The sequence below is a fragment of the Natator depressus genome, chromosome 3, assembly GCF_965152275.1.
Source record: "Natator depressus isolate rNatDep1 chromosome 3, rNatDep2.hap1, whole genome shotgun sequence".
In the NCBI taxonomy this organism is placed as follows: domain Eukaryota; kingdom Metazoa; phylum Chordata; order Testudines; family Cheloniidae; genus Natator; species Natator depressus.
Window position 1 is genome coordinate 85,625,126 of NC_134236.1, and position 13,651 is coordinate 85,638,776.

The 13,651-nt window shown below is 42.0% G+C and overlaps 1 protein-coding gene across 3 annotated transcripts in view; it reads right to left on the reverse strand.

Annotated features, from left to right (window-relative positions):
* Nucleotides 1-13,651, reverse strand: part of CDK19 (cyclin dependent kinase 19) — a 228,182-nt gene that overhangs the window by 41,794 nt on the left and 172,737 nt on the right. For all 3 annotated transcript variants that reach the window (XM_074948241.1, XM_074948242.1, XM_074948243.1), the window contains 2 exons: nucleotides 8,340-8,397; nucleotides 5,697-5,828 (listed from right to left, as the gene is read on the reverse strand). In XM_074948241.1, coding sequence (XP_074804342.1) covers nucleotides 5,697-5,828; nucleotides 8,340-8,397 — 190 coding nt within the window. The remainder of the gene's footprint in view (nucleotides 1-5,696; nucleotides 5,829-8,339; nucleotides 8,398-13,651) is intronic.

Consider the following 13,651-nt stretch of genomic DNA (forward strand, 5'->3'; position numbering starts at 1 on the left):
TGGTCGACAACTGTGCTCCTCTGGCACAACAGAACTCTCAACAAAAAGAGCAAAGCACGTCTGTGAGGGAAACAGAACTTTCTCTGGGATGGCCTGAGACTGTGGAATGAACTCCCTCAGGAACTAATGACCATGCAAACCTCATAAGAACAGCCATACCGGGTCAGACCAATGGTCCAGCTAGCCCACTATCCTCTCTTCTGATAGTGACCAATGCCAGGTGCTTCAAAGGGAATAAAAACAATAGGCAATCGAGTGACCCATCTCCTGTCGTTCAATCCCAGCTTCTGGCAGTCAGAGGCTAGGGACATCCAGAGCATGGGGCTGCATCCGTGACCATCTTGACTAGTTATTTCTTCATATGTCACATGCAAGGTGCATTTCTTTGACTTGCCTTCTCTTACATAAATACCTGAAATTTGTAAGGTATATTAAAAATTAAACAAACAAAACTCTCACACCCTATCAAAACAAGACACTCAACTGCACATCTCACTCTGGGGAAAGGATGAGAGAGAAAAAAGCATGTCAGAGATGCATAGACACATTGCTTAATGCACTACTGGAGGGTGCTCAGACATTATGGTGATGAGCATGGTATACAAAGTTACAAAACAGAAAGAACAGAATCAAGATAATTTCCCACTATGCAATCAAGATAGCCTCTGGACTACTCTAAGTTACAGGTAGATGCAATGGCCCCCATGGGGCTGTTGTGGCAGCTGGGGATTGCTGAAGCATATCAGAAACACAGCCATGCTCCTTTCCCACAGTCACACTCCTTACTCCACAGGTCGTGTCTAGCACTAGGTATGCCAGCTCTAAGCCAACTGGGAATTCCTCCAAGATAGGATGATCCTCAGATAGCTATTTAAGCCAGCATTATGGCCACATTACATAGCTGCAGTGGTGCAAAAGGGTTGGAGTGCAACCAGGATCTTGCCCAATGTTCATATGTGACACAGTATTCTACATATCACATTATTCTACTCCTCCTTCAGGATGGACTCAATCCTGACTAATGCTAACAGAGGCCACATGGCTGTTTTCACAAACACCTTCAAGGACATAGAAAATTAAGAAATCACACAGTCACTGGTAATCTAAAATGATATGTCTTGCTAAAGTCAATCTCAATTCTTCTCAGAGAAGGAATTCACTATCAGCATAAATCTGTCTCTTTATATACTTTTATAATATAGGACATTATTAGTAACAAAGGTGATTCAATTGACTATAACTGAGATCTTTGTACTGAAATTTATATACCTAATACCTTGTGTGTTAAGGATATTAGCAAAGCATAATAATTATTGCATAAATCACAGGTGCCTAGAAAATCCAATCTCACTCTGAGCCAAATGTTTAATTAGCACAGACTGCTTTCTGTAGGAAGCAAGATGGCATGAAGAATAGTAAACTAAGAGGAGACTCTCATAGCCCTTTCTATACTTATAACTCATTCTATACTTCAGTTTGTTCATATCACAAATAAGTGAACAGACCATGAGTTCTGGTTTGTTACATCTTCTTGATGACATCAATTGTTAAAGAAATACTAGATTTTAGAAAGAAGCTCAGCCAGCAGTCATTCAAACTCCATCCTCAAACTTACAGATAAAGCTGTAAGACAAGTCATGTTTTGCTGTTCTCCCAAATTAAGATATTTAAAGGAACAGTTACATTATGCATTTTTACACAATATATTAACATCTTTATTTATATATTTCAACTAGTGAAAAGCAGCATTTTTTGAACTATTAGCTTTGAATATATTTGATGATGTTGCTAATATTTCTCTGCAGACAGAAATGAAGATTATTCACCTGTACCTAGAGTTCTTTAAGATGGACTCTACACGTTAACACCAATGGAACGTGCCAGTGTTGCAACTCTGACTGTGGAACATTTCACAACAGTGTCATCTGGAATGTTCTTGCACCTGCTCCTCCCACCATTCCTGAATATTCTGAAGGCAAGGCTATGGGGAAGATGGTGAAAGGACTCCTAAAGCAGAAGACAACTTATCAGGTTCCAGATACGCATCCTGGTATTCAGTGGGTTCCATCATTGTTTCCTCTGACAACATATGGGACAACCACTGGGGAATGCTCTCTATACTCCATAATAATAGAGATGGATTCGGGAGCAAAGGATCCAATGTATAAGGCTTCCACTGATTTCCAGGAGGGGTGGGTCCCTGTAAGACAAGTATGTTCAACATCCCCAAATTATGTAGCTGAGGGTCAGTAAGGCCATCTGGCTCAAGGCTCTGCCAAGACCACCAATAATCTTCATCAGATTCCCATTTATAGTACCTACTGGGGTAAAGGTATGGTCTGTAGCTATATGAACTGAGGAACATCTGTGTAGTGTTTGCTCTGATACCCTTTCTTTTCACATGTTGGGAGCTGGGATTGTAAAGAATGGCTACTAATCTTGCATAGTAACTAGAGTACTTCCAGGTGTATGGTTCCTATCTATACTACCACCTGAGCAGCCTCTTGTGAGAAGCGTCCCTGAAGAGGATGGTCTTTATGCCACTTTTTTAGTGGACAGTGGTCTCAGAGCACTCTTGACTGACAGTGCCAAGGACCAAGTATCGTGTTCTCTTCGAGCTTTTGACAAACCTGCACTGCGGTGCGGAGTCTCACCTGACAGAGTGAATTGTGAAAGAAATCCTTTTCTTAGAAGAGGACTTAGAAAGGGATTTTTCACATTGTCCTTGTGAGAGTGTTTACTCTTACCCTCTTCATGTCTCCCCTATTTTCTTCTAGAGTCCTTAACTCTGCTGGCAGTGGTCCCAGAGTTGGAGACAACTGTACTTGAAAGGACACTTCCTGTTGCATTTGCCCAATGCACAGAGAGTCTGATGGGCTGGGGTCGGACTCTGGTCTCATTGAGCAATCATCAGGAACGTTTGGGGTCTGAACTCATGGGACTGACGAGTTCAGTGAGGGAAAGTCTGGCAGACGTTACAGCTGGGTGAGGTATGAGCTGTTCCCTGAGGCAATACAAACAAGTGTTGTAGCTGTCACTAACCAGGAAGTCCCAGAGGAAGACCATGCAGTTCTTGAAGCCCGGGTTCTTGGGCATGCTAGGCACCTTAGGCATGCTAGGGTTGGGAGGGTGGCAGGAGGACCCTCAAACCTTCAAAAGTTCTCCAAAACTAACACTAAAACTTTGGCAGAAAAAGAGAAACTATTTATAACTAATAAAACAAAGAGTGCTAGCTGAAGCTACGGACACTGGAGAAGTTCTGTCTCAGAACAAGCAGTAGAGAAGGAATTAGAGATGCGGTTGGTTTACACCACCCCTTATGCCCTCAGTTCAGAACACAAGGAGAAGGGTGTAAGCATGGACCAATGAACACTGTTAATGAAAATCTTCTGGTCTCAGGTGAATAGAACTTGTGCACACCTCGCATGGAATACACATAGGAACCACCACTCAAAGAAGAAATTAACCTATTTGTCACAATCTGATTCAGTGTCAGATTGTGTATCCAATCTTGGATCCGAGGCAATAAGTAGAATGGAAATTAGTGGCCTTGGCATTCTTAAAACTGAAAAGAGAGAAACAATCTTCCCTGGTGAGGTCTACGGGGAGGGAGTAAAAAGTGTTGGTGATCGTTTCCCCTTTGGGGAAGAGGGAGAAGGAAGTGGCCCTGAGACTTTTCTTATACTCCCCTTATCACTCTGACCCCTGGATGAAGGGACACATGAAACTTTCTCAGTTGATTCTAAGTGCAGATCTGAACAATGTACCTTCGGCAACTAATGTTACAGTAGATGCTGACAGCACCTAGGAGTTGGAGCTAACATTCAAAACCGATATGCTTGTACCCTAGGGGTATGACTCTTCTTTAGGGATTTGCTCTATGTCACGGCCTTAACCTCTGGCCTCAGTTCGCAAGGTATTTTTGGAACTGACCTTGAGGGAACCAAGAGAGACCGAGAACCGTGCTTTGCTCTGCTAACAGGAACTGTATCTCGTGCCACACTCTTATCCAGAAGTGGAGACATTGGATTCAAAGGGGCATTCTTTTAGGACTGTCTATTCTAACACAGGCTGACACCTGTAGGGTTCTGCTATTTCTAGGCTTATGATCCAATGGCTTAGGATCCGTCAGTACCTAAGATTTTGCTTTCACTCCAGAAGTGGAAGACAGTACCTTTGTCAGCATCTTGGACTTTTTATTCCTTGAGGGCTAAGGTACTGTTCCAGCCTCTCAGTACTCACAAAACCAGTGTTTAAGAAACAAGAGGGTTTCGCTGCAATTGCCTCCTGAAGTAGTAAGGCTTGGAGGTGGTTCTGATGCTTCTTGCCAGCTCTTGTGGTGAAAGTGCTGTAGTTTGCACACAGTGAAGAAGAATGTCCTTCCCTCAAACAAGCTACACATCTCATGTGGTCGTCCAAAGCAGGGACAAAAGGTTCACCACTTAAATACTGGCCTCTTCCCCTTCAGATTCATCATAGGATCCATAAGCCCACACCAAGGTGTGGCAAGTAATAAAAACTAATAATGGAAATAATTTTATAAGGAAAATAAGCTAAATTTCTAACACTAATCCTAACTAACTCAGAAATCTAATGTACTGAGTCTTCAAAGAGGTTGACTCTGGGACAGAGCAGCCTGGAGAGGCTCCTGGTCTGTCTGCTGCTGCAGTGGGAAGGAACTGAGGCAGCTGGAGCACCACACCATTTTTATAACCTGGCCCTCAGAATATTCAGGAACCGTGAGGAGAGGGACAGCAGGGGGCACAAGCATGCTCCAACAGGCACTGCTATGAAATATTCCACTATCAGAGCTGCACCACCTGCACACCCTTGAGTGGGAATGTGTAGAGGCCACTCAAAGAATTCCTCTGCCTGAAACAAAGCTTCTTTGTTCAACATGCTCTGCAGCACTTTGTTATGCCTTCCAGTTTACTTGCGTGTTTAGGAAGTTTAAAGGTAAACTGACAGATATTGCAACCCCACGAACAGGGACCAATGTACAAAATTTCTGAATGTTTATGTATAACTGTGTTCTACTCCATGATGGGGGGAGGGGGTTATCACAGCTCCTCCAGGAGCTAAAGACACTGGGGGCTGATTATCCCTGGGATTGTAAACAACTCCAGAAAAGTTCCACCCTCTGTGTTTTCCAGAGACAAAGAGAGAGGCTTTTGGTATAAAAGGATGAGTTGAAACTAACTGGTGGTCTTCCTTTTGATTCAGCAAATGGACAGAACCTTCTGTCCAAGCAAGGCCCCACCCCTTGCTGAAGGCTTGGAAGGAACACTGGCCTATTAGACTCCCCATGTGGAAAATAGGTGATTTCTGGTACATTTAGTAAGTGTGTACGTTCATTTATTGTTTTTAATGTTTTTTCTGTAATGCTTTTGCCCTACATATAAATGTGCTTACCTTGGAAGAGCTGTATTGTCACTGGTAAAAACATAGTTATTGTCCTAAGCTAAGCACAGGCATTGGCTGTTAGGCAGACTGGCTTGCTGGGGATATCACAGTGTGTAGCAGGGGACTGCGCAGTCTTTAATCCTAGTCAGAGGGGAGTGGGACAATAATTGCCACCCAGAGATAGGTGACAGCTGGAGACTTGACTGAGCACTTCTGGAATGCACCACAGAAGGAATACACATACAGTTATCCTGAAACTGTAAACAACTTCACTTCCCTATACAGTAACTTACCAATTGCTTTTGTGTAATGTCTGGCACCAAGTAACAGTTCTGGAGCTCTATACCAGAACGTCACCACAACTGGATCCAAGTCTGCTAAAGGTTTCAGAGGTGAATTGAACAATCTTGCAAAACCCATGTCAGCTGAAAAATAAATATTAAAACATTTGTTTGACTATACATAAGTCACACAATGACAAGCAATATTTATAAGCATGATAAGCAAGATGTTTATTAGAACACAATGTAACCTAATATGATTGAACACTATAAATCATAGTTACTAGATATCTGACTGAATTACTTCAAATTATACTGGGCCCAACTCCATTGAGTTCAATTAAGTGACACCGTTATGTAACATTTAAAAGGTGGCTTCCTCGTGGAACTGTAGTACAGTAAAACAATTATGTCATGGCAATAATCAGGGCGGGGCGAGCAGGGCAACCACCCGGGGTGCAAAGCCGCTGGGGCAGTGGGGGCATTCAGGGGCCCTGTGCCCCCCCAGATTTCAGCCTTCCATTTAGCACAGAGGTTTTCAAACTATGGGGCTTGCCTCCGGCCAGAAGCTGGCAGATCAGAAGCTGGTGGGAGCGGCCTGCCCAGCTTGGGCCCTGGCTCTCTGTGCTGTGGGCACCAGGGTGCTGACTAGCTCCCCGGAAGCCTTCTCTACCCTGCTCCCCAAGCTGGGCCGCCTGTGCATGGCCAGGCGCTCCCCAGATAGGGCAGGCGGCATAGCTCCAAACTGCACCTCGACACGCTCTTGTCTTTTCCCCCCGAAGGAGCTCAACGCCAGCCAGCGACAGCCCCTGAAGCCAGCACCTGCCTGTGGAGCCAGCTGCCATGAGATGTCCCCAAGGCAATCGCTCGCTGCTGCAGAGCAGCAGCAGAGCCAGGAGTGCCAGAGTAGCCCTGGTGACTGATGCCAATGTATCCACAAAATGAGAGAAAACAATGGCAGTGCAAGTTTCCCTGTACTATCCTTCTAATGTACCCCAACCCTGACTTGGAAGGATCACTTCTAGGGGTAAGAAAGTAGTTCAGTCTGCACATTACAGAGTTCCCTCAACTACCATTACTGCACAGCAAGCTAATGTGCTGTAGATTTACACCCTGACTTGCTGTGCAGCGATGTCCCATATGGACACTGCCGCAGTGTGCTAAAACTCTCAGAGTGCTCTTTGGCTACTACTACTTTTAAAGCATAGTAAGCCAAAGCATACTACAGGACTTTCAGTGTGCTGTAGCAATGTCCACATGGGACATTACTGCACAGCAAGCTAGTGTGCTGTAAATTCACACCCTGGCTTGCTGCACAGGAACATCTTGTATAGACAAGCCCTAAGATATTTGCAGGATCAGGCACTAAATCCTGGCCTCTCTGCTGAATCCACCAATGAATGCCTGTTAATACACACTCTGATGGCAATAAATTTCAAATGTTATCAAGTTGTATAAATCAAGAGTGCTAAGATAATATAGAGATAAAAATTTATTTTATATAGGACTGGCTTTGTAGTAATGAGGAGGAACATTGGAAAGAGCAGACAGTCAAGTATGAATAAACACTTGAAAGCGTGGATGCAATCCCAAACCTCATCTGAACTGTTTTTAATACAATTTTGCATACAAAATCTCAAGTAAATGGGTTCTTTCACAACAGTTCAGCTCTCCGCTTTCTAGGAGTGACCAATACAAAGAACTGTAGAAGCATATACACACAAAACTTAGTCAAACATTTTCAAAAAAGTTCAGGTTGAGCCAAGGAATGGGAAAAAGTTCAGGTGGGTTACTATTTTATCCTAACTGATTTGAACATTCCCACCCAATACCTAAAAATAGCACACATTTGCTACATTAAAAACAAATTTTATATCCTCTTTATTATTGCCTAGTACCTGCATAGTATAATTAAATACGTGACTAATAGCTTCCACAGTGATTTTGTGTTTCCACTTTGATGCCTAATAGTTTTTTGTTGTATAGGGAAATCTTCAAATGAAAAGAGCACCATCTCTTTAAATTTTATATGCTAACGATGTCTGAGGAAATGTAGCATTGTTAAATACCATATTAATTCTTAGTTACAATATTGCGCCACAATTCTTAAATATTGAACTTTTTTCGTTTACCAAAAATGGATTTCCAGTAATTGCATTAACCAAAATGTGAACAGTTTTTAAAACCACCACTTAAGAACATAAGAATTGCCATACCATATCAGACCAATTATCCAGTTACCTTTCTAGTCCAGTAACCTGTCTCCAAAAGTCACCAGTACCAGAATGGTAGGTAGAAGTTGCAAGAAGCCTGTGTTGGGCAATTATTGATAAACACAGCCACAAGGAAAATTTCTACCTAACTGTTGATAGTTAGTATTTGGTTTATGCCCTGAAGCATGCCTCATCTATACTTGTATCCAATCTAGTGTAAGTGTAGATGTCCTCATTATCTATATAAATGTCTAATCCTTGCTAAATTCTTAACTTCAAAAATACTTTTTGGCCAATATTCAGTTTAATTAGGAGTTGTGTACAAAATCTTGTTATTAAGAATACAGTGAATTTTAGAATGTTATGTTATTCTAAACTACCACATTGCATAGAAAGTTATTATTCATTGAATATCTAATGAATATGTTATTGAAAGGTTTACCTATTTTCACTCTTCCTCTTTCAGGACCTTCTCCCATTACCAGAATGTTTGCTGGTTTCTGAAAAATAAAAAGCAGAATATTCAACTGACTGATACCTTATGAGGAAGACAATCAAAACCCTGGGTAAATTGCTCAAATGGTTAATTACCCTCACTATTAAAAATTGGCACCTTATTTCTAGTCTGAATTTGTCTAACTTCAGCTTTCAGTCACTGGATCATGTTATATGTTTTTCTGCTAGACTTAAGATCTCCTTATTATCAAATTTCTACTCTTCCTGTAGACACTTATGGACTGTGATTAAATCATTCCTTAACCTTCTCTTTGATAAGCTACACAGATGGAACATCTTAGATCTTTCACTATTAATGCAGGTTTTCCAATCCTTTTATCATTCTCGTGGCTCTTCTCTGAACCCTCTCCAATTTTTCAACATCCTTCTTGAATTCTGCTCACCAAAATTGGACACAATATTCTAGTAGTAATTGCATCAGTGCAGAATACAGAGGCAATATAACCTCCCTGGTTCTACTCACCAGCCCCCCGTTTATGCATCCTACAATCACATTAGCCCTTTTAGCCAGTGTCACACCAGAAGCACATATTCAGTTGATTAGCAACTATGACACGTACGAATTTTTCAGTCACTGTTTCCCAGGATAGAGTCCCTGTCACAGGCTGTCCAGCCTTTTAAGGCAAGCCAGGCACAGCCTTGCCTGTGACCATCACACTCAGCTAGGGGATAGACTTAAAAGTCTGCAGGGGATCATTGAGAGGGGATCACCGATCTGTGAACACAGTCTCGGGGGGGGAGACCCAGGAGAGAGGAGCAAAGGGGAGTTCCTGCTCTCTGGGAAGGGCCTAGTAAAGACAGGCTAGAAGATATCCACAGGGAGCAGCCTATAGTGGGGGAGACTTGCTGGAAAGAAACAATATAGGAAGAAGCTCTGCAGGACCTAGGGGTTGCAGGCGAAAGGCAGAGAACTTCAGAGTAGCACAAGGGGGCAGAAGAATTATGAGTATGTATTTTTATTTGAACTTACAGGTGAATCTTTCTTACACTAGAAAGGGATGCAAAAAGAAAAGGAGTACTTGTGGCACCTTAGAGACTAACACATTTATTTGAGCATAAGCTTTCGTGAGCTACAGCTCACTTCATCGGATGCATGCAGTGGAAAATACAGTGGGGAGATTTTATATACACAGAAGACATGAAACAGTGAGTGCTACCATACACACTGTAACGAGAGTGATCAGGTAAAGAGAGCTATTACCAGCAGGAGAGAAAAAAAAAACCCAAACAACAAACCACCACCTTTTGTAGTGATAATCAAGGTGGGCCACTTCCAGCAGTTGACAAGAACGTGTGAGGTACAGTAGGGGGAGAAATAAACATGGGGAAATAGTTTTACTTTGTGTAATGACCCATCTACTCCCAGTCTTTATTCAAGCCTAATGTAATGGTGTCCAGTTAAGTAACCTGGCCAGAGGGCCAGGCCATAGAGAACCCAGACAGACTGGCTCTTATTGGACCAAGGAAGTGGTTATTGGGGAGGGTGGGAGAGGGGGATGGTAGAGACAAGAACCCCTGCAACACCACAACCTTATGCCAGGGAGTTCTATGGCAGTCAGTGCAATTGCATACAGTCCACCATTCTGCAAGTATGGCCTACATTCTTTGTTCCCAGATATATGACTTTACATTTGGCTGTAAAGAAACACCTATTGTTTGCTTGAGCCTAGTTTATCAAGTCATCCAAATCACTCTATGACAGTTACCTGTCCTCTTCATAATATTCCACTCCCCCAATCTCTGTGCCATCTGCAAACCTTATCAGTGATGATTTTGTGTTTTCTTCCTGGTCATCACTAAAAATATTAAATAGCATAGGACCAAGAACAGATCCCTGAGAGTTCTCACTAGAAATACACTGCAATAATAGTTAATATTGTCCTTTGCACAAAACCTCTTCATCTGCTTTTAATTATTAATTACTTTAATTTTACCTTTAAAAACACTTATAAATAATTAAAATGTCAGCAATTTCTACAGTGAGGCACAAGCAGGAACCCAAGAACACTGTCAAGAACATTTAGATTTCTTGAATGGTAGCCCATGAAGTCCTTGTCTTGGGCTAGGTCCACGCAATTTTTTTTGTTGATCATGAATGTGATTTTTATTAACTGTCATTTTTATACCAACAAAAGCCCTCATGTGGAAACAGTTATCCCAGCAAAATGTGCTTTTGCCAGTATAGCTAATTTTGTTAGGGGAACTGGTATAAGCTATACAACAAAAGCAATCTTTTGCCAGAGTGTCTACAGCATAGGTTTACAGACAAACCTTTTCTAGTGCAGATTAAGCCTTGGCTGATAATACAAAGTCTTTACAAGCATCTCTTGCAATCTACAACTGTTCAAAGCAAATTGTCCATTCCAAACATTAGCTATATAAAATGTGCATATTACATTACAACAATTGTTGTACAATTCAACAATAAGCAGGGCTTAGCCTTCCCTAAACATGAATACACATATTTTGGAAGATTTTCTACTATTGTATTAACAGCTACAAAAAAAATGAACGAGATTTTAAATGTGAAATTATTTAAATAGAGGGATACACAACAGCAACCTTCAAAGCATAACTTTAGATACTTTCATTCAAACATTATCATGAAGTAGGTTTAAATATACAGTTCAAAACTGCTGTCAACTCAACAGGTCATATCAAGTTTGACTTTCTCCAAGAATTAGAAGAGACAGTGAACAAAACTCATGCCATAATCTCAATCAGTTTATCAATTCCTAACACCATATCCCTGAAGTTAAAAGAAGATTTTCTCAAAGTCTCTTAACAGAGAATGCATTTGGCAAGGACAGTATCAATTTTAGCACACAGTTATTGCAAAAAATATAGACCACAGTCTCTTCAGCAAATCTAGGCAAAATGAAAAAGATGATGCTTGCTCTCACTTTGCACACACAGATGAACTTTTAACTATAATTAAATGGACATTTAAGGGAAAGTGGGCAAACCTTTGCTGTAAATATCAAACTGGCCATAGCAGACATTGTCCAAGTTAAAAGCACCTCAGAAGTTGGTGTCTATGAGGTGTCTGTCACCAACACAGTGGACATATGAATGTAGTAGTCATTACACAGGCATACTCAAAAAGTTGTGTAAAATGTAAGCAACTTGGAGCAGGGACTGTCTAGTGTAGCCCCGATCTGGATGAAACCTCTACATTACAACAATATAAATGTTAAATAACAAATAATATTCGCATGTTACCTACAGTAAGTAAATATTCAAATAAGGACACTTGCCAAGCACAGTTGAGGATGATGGACGACTGCTGTCCACTTAAGTTAAGGCTGCTCATTTTTCAGAGCAGACATCCAGTGAAATCATAAGCAGCTGTTCACATGTGCCCATCTTGCTACTGCCACTACTACAGTAACTCCTCGCTTAATGTTGTAGTTATGTTCCTGAAAAATGCTTTAAGTGAAACAATGTTAAGGGAATCCAATTTCCCCATAGGAACTAATGTCAATGGGGGGGATTAGGTTCCAGGGAAATTTTTTTCACAAGACAAAAGACATTATATACACAGTATAAGTTTTAAAAAAACAATTTAATACTGTACATAGCAATGATGATTGTGAAGCTTGGTTGAGGTGGTGGAGTCAGAGGGTTGGCTATTTCCAAGGGAACGCCTTGCTGCTAAATGATGAACTAGCACTCGGCTGAGCCCTCAAGGGTTAACACATTGTTGTTAATGTAGCCTTACTCTACAAGACAGCATGAATGGAGGGAAGAGACACAACAGACGCATGGCAGTGGCTGCAAACATTCCCTGCGGAAACTGAATGTGATGATGAATCCATGCTATCTCACTGGAGCGCACCACTCCCTCCACTTTCCAAAGTGCCAGGGGGTGCATGTGTGTGAGACAGAGACACACAACGTGTGTGTGTGTATGTGCACGCATGAGAGAGAGAGGGAGAGACAGAGAGACAAACACACACACATGATGTGTGTGTGTGTGTGTGTGCAAGCGTGTGTGTGAGAGAGAAATGTGTATTGCCCCTTTAAGTACGCTGACCCCACTCTAAGTACACTGCCTTCTTAAGTATATCAGCAAGTTGAGACAGCAGCTGCTACCAGCAAGCTCCCTCAGTCCTGAGCCCTATGGTGTCCCCCACCTGCTCTGTGGAGGTGGGGTGCAGGAGTGGGGGGAGGGGAACACCCTGACATCAGCACCCCTCTTCTCCCCCACCCCCTGCACAGCAAGCAGGAGGCTCCCGGGAGCAGCTCAAAGGCAGAGGGCAGGAGCAGCACATGGCAGTGTGGGGAGGGACACCTGAACTGCCCAGCGCTTGGTAGCCTGCTGGGTGGCTGCTGCACAGGGAACTTAGAGGAGCTGATGGGGGGCTGCCGGCCCACCCTGGTTTTAAACCCCCGACAGCTAGCTCCAATGGGCTGCTCTTTCTGCAAGCAGTGGACAAAGCAGGCAGCTGCCAAACAACGTTATAAGGGAGCATTGCACAAGTTTAAACAAGCATGTTCTCTAATAGATCTGCAACATAACATCAAAACAACTTTAACTAGGAGGACGTTAAGTGAGGAGTTACTGTACAAGCTGATATTGTGTTTCTAGGGAAGAGCAGGCCCAATTTCAGGCACCATGACATAATTAAACTGCTGAATCATTGCATAAAGCATTAGTATATTCTGTTTCCAGCCAGTCAGTACGATGTCAGTAGTGCCAGGTAAAGTGTAATTTTTGACAATATAATAAATGGCTCCACTTCAACAGTGTGGGCCATACATCACATTGCCTTGAGAACATAAAAACCGAAAGATGATGTGTGCCAAAATGATATACTGGAAGACCACCGGAACGGCTTAGAAGAGAAAGACAGCCACTAGAAAAGTATATCACATTAAATATTAAGCAAGGTACAATTAATCCCTTAAATATGTGATGCTTAAAGCATCACAACTGCAAAGATACCTGACCGACAGTGTTTAGCTAAATGTTGATTTTGATCTTGTGACTGAAATAAAGACAAGAATAGAGAAGCACATTATGCACTTCCCCTTAGGGAGATTTTTCACATTTCACACTAAGAAATAAGATGTTCATTCTGGAAACTTCCCTTGCCCTTTTTCCTCATTAATATACTGGTACAAGCCATGCTTGCTTAATCAAGTTGTGTTTATTTTGTTCTCAAAGGCATCTATTCACAATATATTTGTGTTGCTACCTTGACAATCATAGCAGCTTTGAGTGGAATAAAATAA